Raw genomic sequence first — 20,069 nt, forward strand, 5'->3', positions numbered from 1 at the left:
TTATTCATGTGACAATAGAGACAAAGTGGAAAGCGATGTTCCCTACAGTATTACTGATTCAGTAACCTCTTGTCTTCTCTATATCTTTTAGTTTCGAAGCACTTAGAAATCTCTTGTAGTTCAACAGCAGCCGGTATTATAGATAATGATGGGTGGTGTATTTCACCAATGATTTACACAGACAGATCCTAAGATTGCGTTTTATTTGTACATTCTACATAACAGACAATATTTTACATTCAACATTACAAGTGCGCTAAGGAAGAAAACTGCATTGTGCCCTTCTCCTCCAAAGGCTTCCGGCTCAAGGTGACATCACTCGCTTTCTCCCTTCTGTAAAGGACACAGAGTCAGTTTTGGTTTAGTATAGTTACATAACAGATGTGTGAATCATATATTATATTTATACACAGTCAGAGAGAGAGAGAACTGTACCTTGCCACCAATGTCGCGGCTCTTGGCTCTGAGTTTGTTCACTTGGGATTCTGCAATGTCAGCTCTTTCCTCTGCTTCCTCCAACTCATGCTGGACTTTTCTAAATCGGGACAGATGGGCATTGGCCTGCTCCTCCTTCACATCAAAAGAGCAAATAGTGATATTGAGAGTAAGGTGTTAATGTCTGTGATTAAAGGTAGATCTACAAAGTTAAAGGAGAAGTCCAGGGATGGACCCCGGACTTCTCCTTTAATATTCAGTCTCTAACCTGCTGTAAGTGTGACAATACTGTACTTGTCTTAAGAAGACAACTCTAAATTAAGATCCTAACTTATAAAAAAGGAAATCTTTAGTAGCATGTGTGTGTAAGGTTATATATAATGGAATGTAGACAATGTGCAAATAATACCCTTCATCTGATCAACTTACAGATTCCTCAGCCTGCCTCTTGTAAGCCTTGACCTTCATCTGCAGCTTGTCCACCAGGTCCTGAAGTCTCAAGACATTTTTCCTGTCTTCTTCACTCTGATAAAAAAAAAAATGGATGCAGTTTCTTTCACTGTAAGAGACCCATTGTTTTGTCAGTTCTGAATAGTTCCATGTAGCTTGGAGACTGTACCTGGTAGGTTAACTCCTTGACACGTCTCTCATATTTACGAATGCCCTTGATGGACTCAGACGCACGTTTCTGTTCAGCATCCAGCTCATTCTCTAGCTCTCGCACCTAAGGAGGGGAAATTCTCATGGTTACTGCATGCACTTAAATAGAAGCCAGTAATGAAAACTATTGTGAAAGAGCAACAAGTAGTAATACAGTTATAATATTGCATAGGGTTAGTAAGATGTTTTTTGCTTAACATATATTGGCACTGACCCTGGCCTCCAGTTTCTGGAGCTGTTTCTTGCCTCCTTTTAGTGCCAGTTGTTCTGCCTCATCCAGACGGTACTGAAGGTCCTTCACTGTCTGTTCGAGGTTCTTCTTCATTCTCTCTAAGTGGGCGCTGGTGTCCTGCTCCTTCTTCAGCTCCTCTGCCATCATGGCAGCCTTGGGAACACATACATTTATAAATTATTCACCAATTTACAGCTTTACTATAATATTAACTATAAATTGTACAGAGAGAGAACATGATACTTACATCAGTGATTGCCTTCTTGGCCTTTTCCTCTGCATTTCTGGCTTCTTGGACTGCTTCCTCCACTTCACTCTGCAGCTGACTGGCATCAGTCTCTAACTTCTTCTTGGTGTTGATAAGGCTTGTGTTCTAAGGGAAAGAATACATTTTCGGGTCATCCATTTCCACCCTATATACTTCTGATAAGGAACATCACCCTGATAGAGGAAGTAACCTGGGTGTGAAGAAGCTGTAAGCGTTCACTTGCATCCAGAAGTTCCTGCTCTGCCACCTTACGGGACCTTTCTGTCTGTTCCAGAGCAGATCGGATTTCCTCAATCTCCGCCTGTTGCAGGTTATTCCTGCGTTCTACGACAGCCACTTGTTCCTTTAGGTCTTCCTGGCTTCTGAGGGCATCATCAAGCTGGAGTTGGGCATCCTTAAAGTCAAAAAAAGTTTTCATATAAGAAAGGTATCTTTGGTTTCCTAACATTGCCAAAAAAGTCTTTGACCAAAAAAAGGTGCACATGACAGTTATGTATCATCTTATTGAAGCCTATGGCATTACCTTCAGTTGTGTTTGCACATTTCTGAGCTGTTTCTGTGCCTCCGCTGCTTGGCGATTGGCATGGCTCAGCTGAATCTCCAGCTCATTCAGGTCTCCTTCCATCTTCTTCTTCAACCTCAGAGCATCGTTCCTGCTCCTGATCTCAGAGTCTAATGTGCTCTGCATGGTGTCAATTATTCTCTGGCTGTTCCTCTTTAACTGTTCAATCTCCTCATCTTTCTCTGCAATTTTTCTGTCTACCTCAGATTTCACCTGGTTCAGCTCAAGCTGGATGCGAAGAATCTTTGATTCTTCATGTTCCAGAGTTCCCTAATAAAGAAAAAGACAGTGGTCAAAGGCTACCTAGGGTATATGATGGCTTTTGTATAGTTGATAAAATGCCACCATACCTCAGCCTCTTCTAAGGCGGCCTGCAGATCGCTCTTCTCCTGTTCCACTACTTTTTTGGCTTTCTCCAGTTCATGCACAGTTTTTCCAGTCTCTCCAATCTGTTCTGTTAGATCTGAGATCTCCTCTGTATAAAATAATTATGTGCTTAAAAAATTTAAATATGTCTTTAAATGTATAACATAAAGAAGAATTGTCTTTGATTCTCACGTTGTAAGTTCTTGTTTTCCCGTCTTAGTGTTTCAAGTTGGTCCAAAGCTTCCTCATATGCGTTCTTCATCTTGAAGATCTCTGTGCTCAGTGAACGGGCTTCCTTTTGAGTCCCCTCCAGTTCAGCCTGACCCTCTTCATACTTCTGTTTCCATTCTGCTAGAACCTGGAGAGTAACCATTTATGTTAACCAAACTATAAAATAAAAATAAGAAAACTTTTATGTTTAAATATGTCTTGCAATATCTTGTTGGACCTTATCAAAGTTTCTCTGCTTCTTATCCAGAGCAGCCGCTGCACTATTTGCCCTCTCAACATCAACCATCAGGTCCTCAACTTCAGCCTGCAGCCTCTGCTTGGTCTTCTCCAGGGAACCACATTTGGAGTTTACAGCCTCTACTTGTTCCTCAGCATCCTGGAGACGTTGGGCAAGCTTCTTCCTGTAAGTAAATAGTGGACAGGTGAGTTACCGTAGAGGTAAACTATTATATTATATTATATTATATAAGCTCTAATACAATCATACTTGGCATCTTCCAGTTCTTCTGTGCGCTGAATAGCATCAGTTTCATATTTTGTTCTCCATTGGGCAACTTCACCATTGGCCTTGGATAGAGCTCTTTGAAGCTCAGCCTTTGCCTCTTGCTCCTCCTCATATTGCTCACGGAGTAAGTCAGAGTCATGGCGAGCTGATTGCAGAGCATGGGCCAGGGCATTCTTGGCCTGAAAGTAACCAGCTCATCATGTTGAATCGTCCTTCATGTAATTATAACAACTTATGTCAATGCTATTTTTTTTTAATGCTTGCACGGTTTGTACTACCTTGATTTCCTCCTCCAGCTGCCTCTTTAGTTCTTCAGTCTGCTGAGTGAAAGCCTGCTTCCCTCTGGTCAGCTGAGAAACCAAGGAATCTTTTTCTTCAATTTGACGGGATAGTTCACCTAGAGAATCCAATATTATTTGCAGTTTAACTTTCATTGTGATATCTCATAGCAGGATTAGCCAGTCCAGTATTATAACACTTTATTTTATAGGTGTTTAATATATAAAAATAGACTTCTAGATAAACATACGCACCATTTTCAGTCTGCAAACGTGCTCTTTGAGCTGTGAGGTCATTGATAAGACGCTGGTGCTCATCATCTTTTGACTTAATTTCACTGAGCTGGTCCTCTAGAACCCGGCTCACCTTTTCAAGGTTGGCCTAAAAGATAAAATATTAATGTATGAACATGGTTAAATTTTCAAAGACTGATATTTTATATTTCACATGGTAACTCTCAAACCTTTGATTTGGAGACATTCTCCATGTTGCTGGCAAGGTCATCAATTTCCATCTTCAGCTCGCTCTTCTCTTTCTCCAGCTTCTGTTTAACTCTCTGTAGATTATCAATCTGTTCTCCAAGTTCGGCAACACTGTCGGCGTGCTTCTTGCGCAGGGCAGCGGAGGTGGCTTCATGCTGAATGGTGGACTCTTCCAGGTCACGTCTCAACTTCTGGAACTCTGCCTCACGTTTCTTGTTCAACTCAATCTGAACTGAAGTTGCTCCTCCGGCCTCTTCAAGCCTTTCACTGATCTCCTCAAGTTCTCTAGAGAGGTCAGACCTTTGTTTTTCAACTTTTGCGCGAGCAGCACGCTCAGCTTCAATTTCCTCTTCCACTTCTTCAATACGAGCCTAGAAATCAAATGATATGTAAATTGATAAACAGAATTTGCTATGTCATTAGTAGCGATATCATTGAATGAAAGGAAAACGTATAATGTTTTTCCACTTCATTATTACTAAATCCTCACTGTATCCATCCTCTGCCTATGAATACCTGCAGCTCCTTGATCTTTTTCTGCAGCTGAGATGCCAGGGACTGCTCATCTTCTATCTTTCCTTGTAGCTGGCTTATCTCAAAGTCCTTCCTATATTTAAGAAATAGCACAATTACACATTGTAAAGATAGGGCAGCTTCATAAAACAATACAGAAGAACACTAACTTCTTTATTTTTTCCTCAGCTTGCTGTTTCTCATTTTCTAGATCCATCACAGTTTCTTGAGATAACTTCAGATCACCTTCAAGCTTCCTCTTTGCTCTTTCAAGGTCAAGACGAAGTTTCTTTTCTTGTTCCAAGGATCCTTCCAGCTAAATTAAATAAAATAAAATAATAAATAATTGCACATTACTGTAGAAATCTTCATACATTGCTTGTTGATTTCTAAGAGGTTACAGTATAGACTCACATCATCTACTTGTTGCTCCAGCTTAACTTTAGCTTTAGACAAAGAATTGACTTTGTCCTCTTCAGCCTGCAGGTCATCCAGGGTTTGCTGGTGAGCCTCCTGGAGAGCTTTCTTCTCTTTGGTGATCTTGGCAATGTTCTCATCCAGTGCAGCCAACTCTTCAGTAAGGTTTTTAACCTAAGCATAGAGAATCAATAATAATAATATAATAATTGTGAAATTGTACTTATTGAAATTAAATAACAAGTCTAGTAAATATATTACCTTGTTTTCAGTTGCATGCTTTTCTTTCTCGACTTTGGCCAAGGTAAGCTCCAAGTCATCAATGTCTTTCTTGAGCTCGGAGCACTCATCCTCCAGTTTCCTTTTCTTGGCAGTCAGCTCAGCGTTGCTTTCCTCCTCATCTTCCAGCCGTTCATTGATTTCTTTAATCTTGGCTTCTAGTTGTATTTTGTTCTTTATGAGACCTTCGCATCTCTCTTCTGCATCGGCCAAGCTTTCTCCTTCCTTAATGTAAAAGTGAAATGAATTAACACTTGAATTGGTAATGTTATAAAGTTATTTTTATCTTGTCCAGTGTTCTATCTTACGGATTGCACTTGTAGCATCAAGTCATTCTTCTCTTGCAGGAAAACAACCATTTTCTCTTCCAGTTCTTTCCTTCTTGCTTCTGACTTAGCTAGAGCTTCCTTGGTTTTCTCAAACTCTTCCTTCATGTTAGCCATCTCCTTTTCAGTCTCAGCACTCTTCAGAAGAGGTTTGATCTTAAAGTACAGCTTCATCCATGGCCAGTGCTTGACATTCATGAATGAGCGGACATTGTACTGGATGACAAATATGGCATCTCTGGGAGAGAGAAAAAGCAATAAATTCTATTTACCTTCAACTAGTGCACGATAGAACAGATATACAAAGCTAAATTCGACTTGGTATTCTATAAACTTTTTGTATCTAAACAGTCTTGAAGAGAGTTTATAAATAGAGATGAGCGAACCTCGAGCATGCTCGAGTCCATCCGAACCCGATTGTTCGGCATTTGTTTATCGGGGGCTGCTAAAGTTGCATAAAGCCCTAAGGCTATGTGGAAAACATGGATATAGTCATTGGCTGTAACCATCTTTTCAGACAACCTTAGCGCTTTATCCAAGTTTAGCAGCCACCGCTAAACAAATGCTGAACGATCGGGTTCAGATGGACTCGAGCATGCTCGAGGTTCGCTCATCTTTATTTATAAAGAATTGTTGCTTAAAAGTGCAATATTTAAGCAAAGGTTTGGAAACATGACCTAAGGTAACAAAGAGGTGTCTAGCAAGACACAACAAATCTCTTAAACTGCATGTCATACTGTGATAAGTTTTATGCCTCTAGTTTCATACTGTCTAATATTACATCTGACCCTTTGTGTTCTGTCTAAAATGTACTGTATTATTATTACCTTCTTTCTACCATCTTCTTGAACTCAATTCTCATCAAGAAACCTCTACAAAGAGCCTGGGTTGCAGTGATCAGTTGGGCCAGTTTTTCATCTCTCATTTCTTCCAGTACACCCAGAAGACCAGCTTTGAAGAATACCTGAGGGGGAGGACATTCACAGTTGATATTTTGCATGCTCATCAGTTTTTTATTGTGCAATTTATAATAGTCACACACACCTACCTTTGTGTGTCCGAACTTGTACTGTGTGTGATCGATATCAATTGAGCCCAGGAGCTTCTCAGATGCCTTTTTGCTGTCAATAAATTGTCCATCTGGAATAGCGCTGGCGTTGAGTATCTTGTAACTAAATTAAAGAAGCCATTTAAAACAATATATATATATTTATATATATATTTCCCCCCTTTGTCTTTTTAATTTAGTTTACCGTTGTTTGAAGTCACCATACAGGATCCTGCTGGGGAAACCCTTTCTGCAGATTCTGATGCCCTCTAACACACCATTACATCTCAGCTGGTGGATGATCAGATGATTCTCCATGATACCTACATGAGAAAAGTATGATTAAAAAAATTCTAGCCTTAATCTTATTTCTTGTTGTATAGATGTTAGTGATGGTTTTACCTGGAGTCTTGGTCTCATTCGGAATCAGACAACGCACAAAGTGAGGGTGAGTGCTCCTCAGGTTAGTCATAAGCTTGTTCAGATTTTCCTGTTGGGTTGAAATAAACATCATATTTAAACATATAGTTAGATGAAGCAATCAAATATTGTGAGATCTAAAGAAAACCTAGCATTCTTACTCTGAACAGCGCAGAGACGGTCTGGAAAGAAGAGCCCTTCTTTTTCTTTCCTCCCTTTCCACCAGCTTCAGAAGCTGAGAAAAATGTGAAATATTAAGTAACCTCTTTAAATCTTTTTTTCTTTACTTTATTTACTTAAAGGGGCAGTGCGGCGTTTAAAAATTATTCACTAACTAACACACATTACAAAGTTATACAACTTTGTAATGTGTGTTATGTAAGTGAATGGCCCCCTTCCCGTGTCCCCCCACCCCTGGAAGTGTGGTGCAGTATACTCACCACATTACTGTCGACCCCGGCCGCCATCTTGGGTCAAACAACGTCATCTTCGGGAGGCCGGCTGGACCGCTCCAGCTGTCCCTCATGCCAGCCCCCCTCTGCCGCATCATCAGCTGCTCAGCCGCGATTGGGTTGAGCAGCTGATAACGCTGGAGCGGTCCAGCCGGCCTCCTGAAGATGACGTCATTCGACCCAAGATGGCGGCCGGGGTCGACAGTAATCTGGTGAGTATACTGCACCACACTTCAGGGGGTGGGGGGACACGGGAAGGGGGCCATTCACTTACACAACACACATTACAAAGTTGTATAACGTGTGTTATTTAGTGAATAATTTTTAAACGCCACACTACACCTTTAATTCTTAAAATCACACACAAGTCTTTTTTTATTTGGACAGTCAAATAATCTAAAACAAATTAGGGCACCATATGGAATCAAAGCATCACAGTTTTTACAATTTTCAAATTTTGGCTAAGTCACCAGCCTTACAGCGTTGTTTTTAATGCTACCTAACCGCCTTATAGTATTACTACTTCTAACCATTCACTGTATATCTGTCAGGTAGTCGGCTAAAGAGAAAGTTCAAAAATATGCCAAATTCAAAATCTAACCAATTTGAACACATTTTCTGTATAATACTTACCATCCGATCCCGCATAGCTGGAGTAGAGGAAGGATAGGAGTTTCAGTGAAGATTTCTGGTAGAGGCCAACAACAGTCTCATTCAGTGGATCCTTGTTCTTGTCCAGCCAGCCAGAGATGTTGTAATCCACAGTCCCAGCATAATGCACCAAGGAGAAGTGAGCTTCCGCCTTTCCTTTAGCAGGCTTGGGCTTCTCAAAGTTCTTGCACTTGCCAAGATGCTGGTCGTAGAGCTTGTTCTTGAAGGAAGTGTCAGTAGCCTTGGGGAACATACACTCTTCCTCCAGGATTGAGAAGATTCCCATGGGCTATTAGCAGAAAGTGACAGGTTATCAGTCATAAACCTCAGGTTTCTTATGTTTCTGAGAAGTAAAAGAACTAGTACCAACCTTCTCAATAAGCTCAATGCAAGCAGCCAGATCCATACCAAAGTCAATGAACTCCCAATCGATCCCTTCTTTCTTGTACTCTTCTTGTTCCAGGACAAACATGTGATGGTTGAAGAACTGCTGCAGCTTCTCATTGGTGAAGTTGATGCAGAGCTGCTCCAGACTGTTGAACTAGAATAATCGAGGATGACAGTTTATAAAGTAATATGTAGAAAACAGACCAGCAGCGATCATATCTAGTTACACTTTTGCTTACATCAAAGATTTCAAATCCAGCAATATCCAGCACACCAATGAAGTATTGTCTTGGTTGTTTAGTGTCCAGCTGTTGGTTGATACGGGAAACCATCCAGAAGAAAAGCTTCTCATAAACCGACTTGCTGAGGGCACCAATGGCATTGTAGACCTGTGGGGAAAACATGCAGTTTTCTTTTTAGGTATTGTTATTTTCCCACTATGGAATACAGATTTTATTTTATATTTTTACCTGTTGAACAGTTTGTCCCTTGGTGACATATTCATTGCCGACTTTGACTCTTGGGTAGCACAAAGCCTTCAGAAGATCGGCAGAGTTCAGACCCGTCAAGTAGCCAATTTTATCAGCAACTACAAAATAAAGACAAGGTCAATCATTCTCTGGGCAAGCAGTCAACTAGCATGCAATTGTGACATACATACTAAGGAGGATAAATGTGTAGATATAAGGAAAATGTTAGCTTACCTTCAGTGCCTTCAGGTTCCGCCTGCTCTTCTCTTTGTTTTTGCTTGAATTTCATGTTACCATGGTGCATGACTGCTCCGGTCATCTTGTAGATGCCATTCTTTTCATCTGGTGTGAAGCCAAGGATATCGATGGCACTCTGCATATGTATATGTATCAATATTTGCTTAGATCTCAATAGATAATTTAGATTACTGCCCGTTTAGTAATACAAAAAGATTTTCAGAATATGACTTACGTCTGTGGCCATCAGCTCCTCTTCATCATCAATACTCTTCACAGAAATTTCACCTTGGCTGATAAATGGGTAGTCATATGGGTTTGTAGTAAGAAGAAGCATTTCTAGGAACCAGAAAAATAGTTTGTTAAAAGTCTACAGTACATGTCACTATCAACCTCCAAATATATCTACACTAAGGGCCCTACTACATGGACAATAATCTGCCGAATAAGGCCGATTTAGCAGATTATCGCTTCATGTACTAAAGACAATAATCAGTCGATGAGACCGAACAGCTAATTGTGTTGTTTCATCCTGTCTAAAAATCATTGGCCACCGACTGCGCAACGCCATGTGTAATAGCGCTGCGCCGATGACTGCTTAAGGATTTGTAAAAAATAAATAATAAATGTTACCTCTCCATGCGCCCCAGTGTTCTTCTTGCTTCTGCCCTCTACCTGCAGCCACTTCTGACACTTCTAGACCCGTCTCTGAAGTGACAGGGCGATCAGCTAATCACTGGGCGAGATGGGACAGTGCCATGGCCAGTGATTGGCTGAGCATCCCGTCGCTTCAGAGTCTGGCTCAGAAGTTCCAGTAGTTCCAGCTGTGGGGAATGGGCATAAGCTAGAAGAACACCGGGAGCATGGAGAGGTATCTATAACGTTTATTATTTTACACTTAAGGCAAAGGCTGTATGGACATTGCTAACAATATACAGTGGTGCCTTGGATTACGAGCATAATTCATTCTGGGACTGTGCTTGTAACCCAAATCCACTCTTTAACCAAAGCAAATTTTTCCCATAAGAAATCATTGAAATGCAAACAATTGGTTCCACACCCCAAAAATAATGATTTTATATTCTGAATAACAGGTACGACAAATGAAACAAACATTTATAAACAGCTAAATATATCATATCATATTATAAGTTACTGTACAGTATATCAATCAGCATGTGGTATATAATGTATAGTAACTGTATAACCCTGATAACACAGCAGCTGGATATGTGATATATAAGTTACTGTACAGTATAGCAGCATGTGGTGTATAATGTATAGTAACTGTATAACCCTGATAACACAGCAGCTGGATATGTGATATATAAGTTACTGTACAGTATAGCAGCATGTGGTGTATAATGTATAGTAACTGTATAACCCTGATAACACAGCAGCAGCTGGATATGTGATATATAAGTTACTGTACAGTATAGCAATCAGCATGTGGTATATCATGTATAGTAACTGTATAACCTTGATAACACAGCAGCTGGATATGTGATATATAAGTTACTATACAGTATAGCAGCATGTGGTGTATAATGTATAGTAACTGTATAACCCTGATAACACAGCAGCTGGATATGTGATATATAAGTTACTGTACAGTATAGAAATCAGCATGTGGTGTATGATGTATAGTAACTGTATAACCCTGATAACACAGCAGCAGCTGGATATGTGATATATAAGTTACTGTACAGTATAGCAGCATGTGGAGTATAATGTATAGTAACTGTATAACCCTGATAACACAGCAGCTGGATATGTGATATATAAGTTACTGTACAGTATATCAATCAGCATGTGGTATATAATGTATAGTAACTGTATAACCCTGATAACACAGCAGCTGGATATGTGATATATAAGTTACTGTACAGTATAGCAGCATGTGGTGTATAATGTATAGTAACTATATAACCCTGATAACACAGCAGCTGGATATGTGATATATAAGTTACTGTACAGTATAGCAGCATGTGGTGTATAATGTATAGTAACTGTATAACCCTGATAACACAGCAGCAGCTGGATATGTGATATATAAGTTACTGTACAGTATAGCAATCAGCATGTGGTGTATAATGTATAGTAAGTGCATAACCCTGATAACACAGCAGCAGTTTGTAGATACAGGATGGGACTGAGGATCCCCATAATGCAGTAGTGTAGTAGAACAGGCTAGAATAGAGGAGCAGAGCTGCTGCCAGAGATCTGTGTGGTCACATGACAGCAATGGGGAAGAGGGTGTGTTCATCATGGACCAATCAGGACTGACAGAGACTGCAGGGAGTATGACGTAATGAGCAGGGCAGATGTGGGCACAGTATATACCTCCACAGTCCTGTCCCCTGATATGAGCCCCAGCCTGAAGTGGATCTGCTATGATTTGGAAGGTTAGAGAGACTTCCTGGGTCAGAGTACAGTGCTGTAGACCCCGCTATGCAGACCATGCCCCTCCTCCACTTGTGCTCCCACCCAGTACAGGGAGCTCTTAAACCAAAGCAATGCTCTTAAACCAAGTCACAATTTTTAAAAACTGTGAACTCTTAAACCAAGGTACCACTGTACATAGAAAAAAAGTGGATGGATTTATTTTTCTTTTGGAAGTGCTGGATCCATTCACTTTTTTTCTTTGGAAGCTCTTTGAGTTAGCGGGCCGGCTACCCGGGATCCGTGCACCCCCTCCACATTCAATAAAAGGTCCGGGACTAGGACAGGTGAGCTGACATCCATTTTTGTATTTTTGTATGCTACCACTGTACATATACAGCTGAAAGTCTGTTGAGACGTCTAATTGGCTCAGTAAGCGAACGCTGATCTTGCAGATTGGCACTTTCTATCCAGCCATGTAATATGGCTTTAACTCACCAACAACTTCTGGTCTCTTGTTTGTCAGGATCTGGTAGAAGATGTGGTAGCTCCTCTCCGCTGAAAGCTGGAATGTTACTCTGGACTTTTCCAGCAGATCTGTGGATGAGAAATAAGACAGGTCATTGACGGGAAGAAGACAAATACCGAGAGTGAAATAAAGTCTAAGACTCACAGGCCTCAATATCAGCAGATGAGAGTTTTCCTGTTGTTCCGAAATGGATTCTGATAAATTTACCCTAAGGATTGTGATACGGCACTTTCATTAGAATGCACGCTGTTGTAAATTGTGGATGAAACTAGTAAGATTTTTAATACTTACAAAGCGAGAGGAGTTGTCATTCCTCACAGTTTTGGCATTGCCAAAGGCTTCTAGCAGAGGGTTGGTCTGGATGATTTGATCTTCCAGTGTTCCCTACAATAACGTGTTTACAATCTTATCACCATGTGAGGAGGTTATCACAAACAATAGACAGGCTTCTGTATTGTTATAACACTTCTCCATTTTTCATTGTTTACCTGCAGTTTGTTGCTCATCTCCTTCTTCTTTCCTGAATCACCAATAGCTGCAATGGTTGCAAAGTACTGGATGACACGCTTGGTGTTGACAGTCTTTCCAGCACCAGATTCTCCACTACGGAGGAACATACAGGTCTCTGGTTAGTGCATGTAAATATAGGCATTGAGTTTGCCCACAAAGGTTAGATTTCAGGCCAAAAAAGTAAATGAGATTAAATAAGCAGTTTGGCTGCTCCCATGCCTTTAAGGTGGCCATACATCTTCAATAAGTGTCGACAAATACTTATAGACTTGACAATTCCTCACAACTTCCCTATAGACATGCACACACAGTTTGGTTTAGCATGCATGATTTCTCAATAGGGAGAGGGGAATAAGCCATCTTTCCCTTGCAGACACCTCTTGGGTGGTTTATATATCTTTCCCTCCCTCCCTTGGAAGCAAAGGTTTAGGCACTGAGATGTTTATACTTTAATGACTGTCTAATCTAGCACACAGTATAACATACGTGATCAGGATGGACTGGTTTTCACGGTCTGAAATGGAGGAAAAAAGACACATTAATCATATGTGGAGGCATCTATATGTGTTCCTTTACTACTGTCAGTTCTATCTATATGTGTTCCTTTACTACTGTCAGTTCTATCTATATGTGTACGTGTACTACTGTTTTTTCTATAAATTCTTTCTAACCGCTCATTTAGGCCTCATGTACACTTTTAGTAAATTTAGCCGGATTTCTGGATACATCTGGACCTATAGATTTGTCTTAGGCACAGACACCCTTCATGATTTTTCAGGAAATTATAGATCCTATCCTATTTTCACCCGGAGTTTCGGCATGGATGCCCCAATAGAGGTCTAGGCACCCTGAATATACTCTAGCACCTGAGGAAGTATCGCCAGGTGCTGCGCCTGGCCCTTCAACTGTATGTGTTCTTCACTAGGAGCTCATACAGTTAAATGCAGCTCTGTGATCACAAAATACTGATGGTTTCCTGAAGCCTCATGACCCCACATCCGTAATCATTTTTTACGCTGAGGAAAGCCTTTCAGGGGGCTTCAGGAAGACATCAGTGTTTCTTGACAATTAAAATAAAGGAGAAAAGAAAACCATGTTTTCCAGTTTCTCCCTCTGTCTTCTGGCTTTGCTTGGCTCACAAGTGAGGTCACTCATCTTCCACAAAGCTATTGGTGCTGGCGGTGGTGGGGAGTGGCCTCTTGTGGCCGAAAGCATAATATTGTCCCTAGATAAAAGAGTCTTTGCCAGGCCAATGGCTCCCGACCCTTTCAAACACAGTGCTGCAATAAGTGTATACAGTTTTGATTAGGAACACGTACACTTAAAGGGCCAGCGTCAGCACCTGGTGGGACTTGCCCGGATGCTGGCGCTGGCCTGGGATAGCATGCAGTGCATGCGTGATTCTGGATACCCCCATAGGTTTTTGATGGGTTCCTGAAGGGTGGCCATGCTCAAAAGAATCCTATGGATCAGGAAATCTATCTGGATTTCCTGATAAAAAATCCAGACAGAACTTCCTGACATGTGAAGGGGACCAAAGCAATTCCTGATGAGAATTTCCTCCCAGTAAAAATTGATGTGTGCATGAGGCCTTATCATGAAGAAAGTAATGGTTCAATTAGCATGTGGACAATGCAACATTACCTGTTAACATGAACTGATAGGCGTTATCAGAGATGGAGAAGATGTGTGGTGGGGCTTCCATACGCTTCTTTCCTCTGTAGCCGGCAACAACTTCAGGGTTATACACTGGCAGCCACTTGTAGGGATTGACAGTAACGCAGAAAAGGCCGGAGTAGGTCTGTAATATGTATTGATGTACAGTTAATCTGTGGCATTCAATACACAAGATATTCAAAAGTGCAAACTACTTTCCTGCCCTTCATCTACTTGAACTCAGTGTTGGACTAGGGTGCTGAGGGCTCACCTGTGGGATAGATTCTAGAGCCCACCCATGGAATAAATTTTAGGGCCCACCCATGGAATAGATTCTAGGCAACCGATACATTGGGAGCAAAGCAGGGACGGGCCCATTATTACTATGGGGGCACAGCAGGGGAGTGGGTATTAAAACTATGGGGGCAGAGGGCAGGTGGCAGTTACTATATAAGCACAGCAGGACAGGGAATAGTTTCTTTGGGGGCACAGCAGGGCAGGGGGCAATATAACTTTATGGAGGGTGCAGCAGGAGGCATTATTACTATATGGAGGGACACAACAGGAGACATTACCATATGAAGGGCACAGCAGGGAGCATTATAACTATATGGAGGGCACAGCAGGGGTCATTATTACTCACTTTACTGCACATGACATAAAATTACTACTATTTGGGACTATTATGTGGGGAAAAGTGAAGGAAGTTGCAGGAAGAGATGAAAAGATGGTTCTTAAGGGATTGTAGCTGGAAGAAATCATAATGGAGGTCAGGGCCACATGGAGAAGAAAAGGAAAGTTATGCCTCAGATCAAAGAAGAAGTTACCTGTGAGTGACTGAATGACTTTTTTTTGCATTTGGTAGGGGTATCCTGAGGTAAAAAAGGCTAAGCAACATCACTTTATGTTATAATACACACACTGTGCCACCCCAGTCAGCAGCAATCAATAGCACAGCCCAAGCCCCCCCACTCATTAAGTTCAGCAGAGATCAATAGCAACCCCCCTCCCTGGACCTCGGACTGGGGTGAGGGGATAGGTGGTTGTCATTCATCAATCATAGATTCTAGAGCCCACCTATGGAATAGATTCTAGGGCCCACCTATGGAATAGATTCTAGGGCCCACCTATGGAATAGATTCTAGGGCCCACCTATGGAATAGATTCTAGGGCCCACCTATGAAATAGATTCTAGGGCCCACCCATGGAACAGACTCTGAGGCCCATCCTACAGTTGCTCCACATGGAAAAACTATTTTATAACTTTTAGGTTTTATCAATCACCCTCTCTTGCAATCATTGAAGGAATGAGCACAGTGGCAATTACCATGCAGTCACCATGACATAATAGTAAATCATAGTGCTATTACTATATTAGACCTTTGTGAGACTGAGGTCTGGTGTCGGGTTAAACTCTAACCCCATAATGCTGCAGTCAATTTTATTTTTTCCCGCCGCGGAATTACGCCTGCCTCAGTGTGTCATATTATCCCAATGGAAGAGCGCGCGCTCCTCTTCAGCCGCCGCTCTCAGCTCAAAGAAATGACATGTCGCCCTTCTGAGCGGAGAGCGGCGGCAGCGGAGGAGCGCGCACCCTTTTATTCACTTACAGTGGGACACTGAGTACTGCGGAATTCCGCCTTATTTGCTCAGTGTGAACATACCGTAAGTCAGTAGCATTTGGGCCATTTTTTCTTCCAGTAAAGTCTGCTTTACTTACATAAATCATCCAGGCTGCGTAACGCTCCTTGAGGTTATACAGCACAGACGCCTCATTCAGATGGGTCAGCATCGCCATGTCTTCAATTTTATCAAACTTGGGAGGGTTCTGAGGGTTGACTAGGTCTTCCTTAACTGTTACAGACTGAAAGAAGAAGAGATGTCATTCAGCAGCCGCTTTTCCGGGACTCCTGATAACTAGAAAAGTAATACATCTTAACAACTTACTTTTCCATCTTCTCTGTCTACTGTGACTTTGCCACTTTCACGTGAAACGATTAACCCCTTCACATACAGTTCTTTGTCATCATGCACAAAGCATGAATTCTTGGCATCAAATGGCTTGTTTTGAGCTTCTAATCTTTCTTTTTCAGATTTCCGCAGATAGGGGGCGGCCTCCCCAAAGACCGCCATTTCTGCATCGCTACTCATGGTTGCTCTTTATTAAAAAAAAAATAAATAAATAAAAGACAAAGGGAATGAATAAGAATTGTGTCCATTTCAAAAGATATTTACAGACAGGTATAGAAGATGAGAAAATCTCTTTAGGCCATAACGTATGTTTAGCATAAATCATGGCTGTTGTTGCAATGATTTATGCTAAACATATCTTGTATTGGAATGAATGGAATCCCGTCTGGAGCTTATACACACAGTATTCCATCCGGCCGCATGAAAAACTGACATTGAATAGCGGCCGCACATAACATGTCATTTTATACAATGGAGCATGCGTCTCCGGACGCACGTTCCATTGTGTGCAGTGGTTATTTGGGATGCGGGCGCACACGGGTGCGCCTGCATCCCAATTCACCAGAAATTAAGATAATCCGGCCGGTATGATCTTCAGTAATACCGGCCATTCTGTGACTCAGCAAGGTAACAGAACGGCCAGTGTTATACCATGTGTGAACATTGCCTTATAGTGGAAGGTGCCATTTTTCTGACAGAATAAGTGATAAGAAATGTAAGATAATGGAGCAGAGGACTTTATCAGCATCACATCAGATTAAACATGCAAGCTGATCTGCCACCATCTTGTTATATATACTGAGTTATTTGTGCTCATTCTGGGTTGAGGAGTCCATCAGGTGGTCCTTCTCTGTATCCGCCATCTCTAAAGGCATGCTCATACAGGGAAGGCTGTTAAAGGAGAAGGCTGTTAAAGGCTGTTAAATCTGGCAGGCAGCAGAGGCAGGGGAGAAACTGATTACAAGTACAAACTTACCTCTCCCCTTGCCATCAGTGAGCGGCGGGAGCAGCCCGGGATCCTTTGCCAGAAAGCATTTTCCCCCAAATTGTGATGACATTACGACTAGGGGGAAAAGGCCTGTCCCGGCTGATGAATTGGCCGCTCAACCAGTTAGTGACTGAAGCGGCGTCTCGCCCCAGTTACTGACTGGCTGAGCAGCCAGGCCATCAGCCGGGTCGCAACATCTCATCGCCAGAGATTCCGGAGCCAGGCGGGGGTCCTGTGGCCAGTCCCACTGCTCACCGTAGGCATGGAAAGAGGTAAGTTAATACGTAATCCATTTCGCACCTGTCCCTGCTGGATTTTATAAATCACTGGACTTCTCCTTTAATGGTAAATCACTCCGCCCACTGGACTCCTAAGCTCAAAATCAGCTGTTATGTTAATTAGTTACAGATTGTGCACATCTCATCCTGCTGTATAATATATTATAATGTAACCCACCCTTATACAAGCTCTGGCTTATACCAAATGTAAAATCAATATTTGTTACCTTATGTTATTTAATATAGGAAAATTATACATAGAAAGAGTGGCATAACTGAAGGGTCTCTGTGGTGCATGGTAGACACAGGCACGTGTTACAGATTTTGCATTGGGGCCCAGAAGCAACAAGATACGACTCTCATTTTGGTCACCCACTTTAAGGTAATATTTACATAACGTCATTTTGAAGCCATCTTTTCGAAAGGCCGTCATTTTGATACCAAAAGAAGGCCGTATTTTAGACATAGCATCCAAAATAAGAATTTATAAAATGACTTATCAACTCAAGAATGCTAGAGAGGTGTGAGCTTGCTCAGATTTTGTTATGATTCTGCTCATCAGATTTATTATCTATATCCCATAGGTCCCATCCCTACTTCCTAGCGGCAAAACCAAATGAATGAGAAGAATTCACACAAGCTGCTTTCTAACCTTTTTCTCCGGTGATCTTCAAACAATAAAATTTCAAGCCCGGCTGAAATAGACAAAAGAGAAGTAAGAAACAGATAACGTGAGTTTTTTCTGGTTATTGTCTACAAAGAGGTAAAAAAAAAAAGAAGTTTTTAACAAGATGTCCTCACTTCTGCACAGGAAAGTGGCAGCCATGTTGCCGCCTTCCTGGTCTGGAGTGTAAATGCTGCAGTGAATGTAGGCCACACATGCAGGTCTCAAGGGCAGGACCCATAACAAAGCAGGATGTGTTGTTTTCCAAGAGCCCTAATGCATTTGGTCTCTTACGAACTTCCAAATGCATACATACTTTTAAAGGGATCTGTATCAGAGTTAAAGAAGTCAGATACTAAACCTTGCTCTTTTACTTATTTGTACATTGTTATGGGGGCTGCCATGCTGCCTGGGCTGTCCTTAACAGCATTAAGTAACATGCTTTACAGCAAGACTCATGGACATAGACAATAGTCAGACTCTGTCCCCTTGAGATGAATGTAAAACATCACTGAGTGCTCTCTGTAACCTTAGTAGAGGTCATTCCACAGGGAGCTGCTATTGTCTCCTCTACTGGTGTCACATGATGCTGTAATGCTATACAGGTCACTTTACAGCAGCCTCCTCTTATCAAAACAGACACAACAGGAAGTCTCAGCTTAATTTTAGCCCCAGTGGTCAGAATGAAAACTGCAAGATATCAGGATTATTTTATAATATAGATAGTAAAATGGAAAATGAGAAAAAAATTCTTAAAAAATATGTTTAACATAAAAACATAATTTATACAATAAGTCATTTTCTGATGACTCTATCCTTTTATTTTGACACCACAGAATGGAGCTGGATGGTCGTTTAAGAACAGACACAAAGGCAGAGGAATAGGCGAGAGATCCCATTAACTGCAATGGTGTCTGTTGGGTTTCTTTTTGGTGTCTGTTTATTTTGCAGGATTTGAGCAGACCAAAAAATTATTGCTTGCAGTATTTTATGTTCACTCAGATCCCACAAAATAAATGGAGCTTGCAACAGAGCTCCCAAAATAGAGCCCTGGTAGTAGTGTCACCCTAGCCTAAGCGAAATTCTCAACAGGTCCCAAGATATCAGACATAAAGAAGGCACCGTCCAAATAAGAGGTCCCCAAATCAGACAGCAACAGCTGGATAGCCACAAACTGAAGAATACTGAGCTGAATGCTCAATTCCTCCAAACAAACCCATAAATCACCCAATGCAATGCTAGGACGTCCACCGAAATGTGTATTGGGGGACACCAGCTGCTGCACACAATGATTTACTAACAAAAAATCTCAGTGCGAGGATGTAATCTTCCTCTTTTCTCATAAATGAGGGAATGGTATCCTCAATACCCGCTACATGGAAGCTCCATATACAGCATCCAACAATAGATAGTGGTCTATGCAGAAAGAAACTGAGCCTGGCCAACAATTTTTGCAATCAAGTTTTTTATTGGTTAGAAAAAAAAACTAGTTCTGTAAGTATAGGTAATAGGTAGATTGATGCGATTAATATTGGGATCTGCTAATAAAGCATAGGAAAGACCTGTACTTGTTTCCACTTTGCAAGAAGAGAAATTGACCTACTGGGGTTAGCAGCAGAAATAAAAAAAATCATGCAAAAATAAAACATAATTAATAAAAAGAAGTCAGCAGGGTTATCCACAGTAGAACTTACCTAGAGGAAGACCACCTTGCCCTGCATGGAGCCAGCCAGCCCTCTTTTATATCCATGTGTGGGTGAGGACCAGCCAGCTGTTCTGCTATGTATGGCAAGTGCAAGTTGAGGCGGTGCATTAGGATTTAAATGGAATGTCATTTTACTTTTGTTTAATTGCTAAATATAACTTGACTT

General features: G+C 41.4%; 1 protein-coding gene across 1 annotated transcript; it reads right to left on the reverse strand.

The window, feature by feature from the left end:
• Positions 1-194: 194 nt before the first annotated feature.
• Positions 195-18,225, reverse strand: LOC138766169 (myosin-1B-like). Its single transcript, XM_069943557.1, has 40 exons — positions 18,187-18,225; positions 16,245-16,455; positions 16,018-16,161; positions 14,286-14,442; positions 13,128-13,155; positions 12,620-12,734; positions 12,423-12,515; positions 12,276-12,339; positions 12,101-12,199; positions 9,456-9,559; positions 9,218-9,356; positions 8,984-9,102; positions 8,753-8,902; positions 8,497-8,667; positions 8,109-8,415; positions 7,185-7,258; positions 7,006-7,093; positions 6,809-6,926; positions 6,604-6,727; positions 6,383-6,519; positions 5,538-5,793; positions 5,212-5,454; positions 4,948-5,124; positions 4,704-4,849; positions 4,537-4,627; positions 4,002-4,391; positions 3,793-3,919; positions 3,538-3,656; positions 3,242-3,438; positions 2,972-3,155; positions 2,716-2,881; positions 2,508-2,632; positions 2,119-2,427; positions 1,786-1,989; positions 1,575-1,700; positions 1,310-1,480; positions 1,055-1,159; positions 865-960; positions 436-570; positions 195-333 (listed from the first exon to the last, which is right to left on the reverse strand). The coding sequence occupies exons 2-40, from the start codon at positions 16,446-16,448 to the stop codon at positions 316-318; spliced, it is 5,820 nt and encodes a 1,939-aa protein (XP_069799658.1). The 5' UTR covers positions 16,449-16,455; positions 18,187-18,225; the 3' UTR covers positions 195-315.
• Between the last annotated feature and the right edge of the window lie 1,844 nt (positions 18,226-20,069).

Source organism: Dendropsophus ebraccatus, chromosome 10 (genome assembly GCF_027789765.1).
Source record: "Dendropsophus ebraccatus isolate aDenEbr1 chromosome 10, aDenEbr1.pat, whole genome shotgun sequence".
In the NCBI taxonomy this organism is placed as follows: Eukaryota; Metazoa; Chordata; class Amphibia; order Anura; family Hylidae; genus Dendropsophus; species Dendropsophus ebraccatus.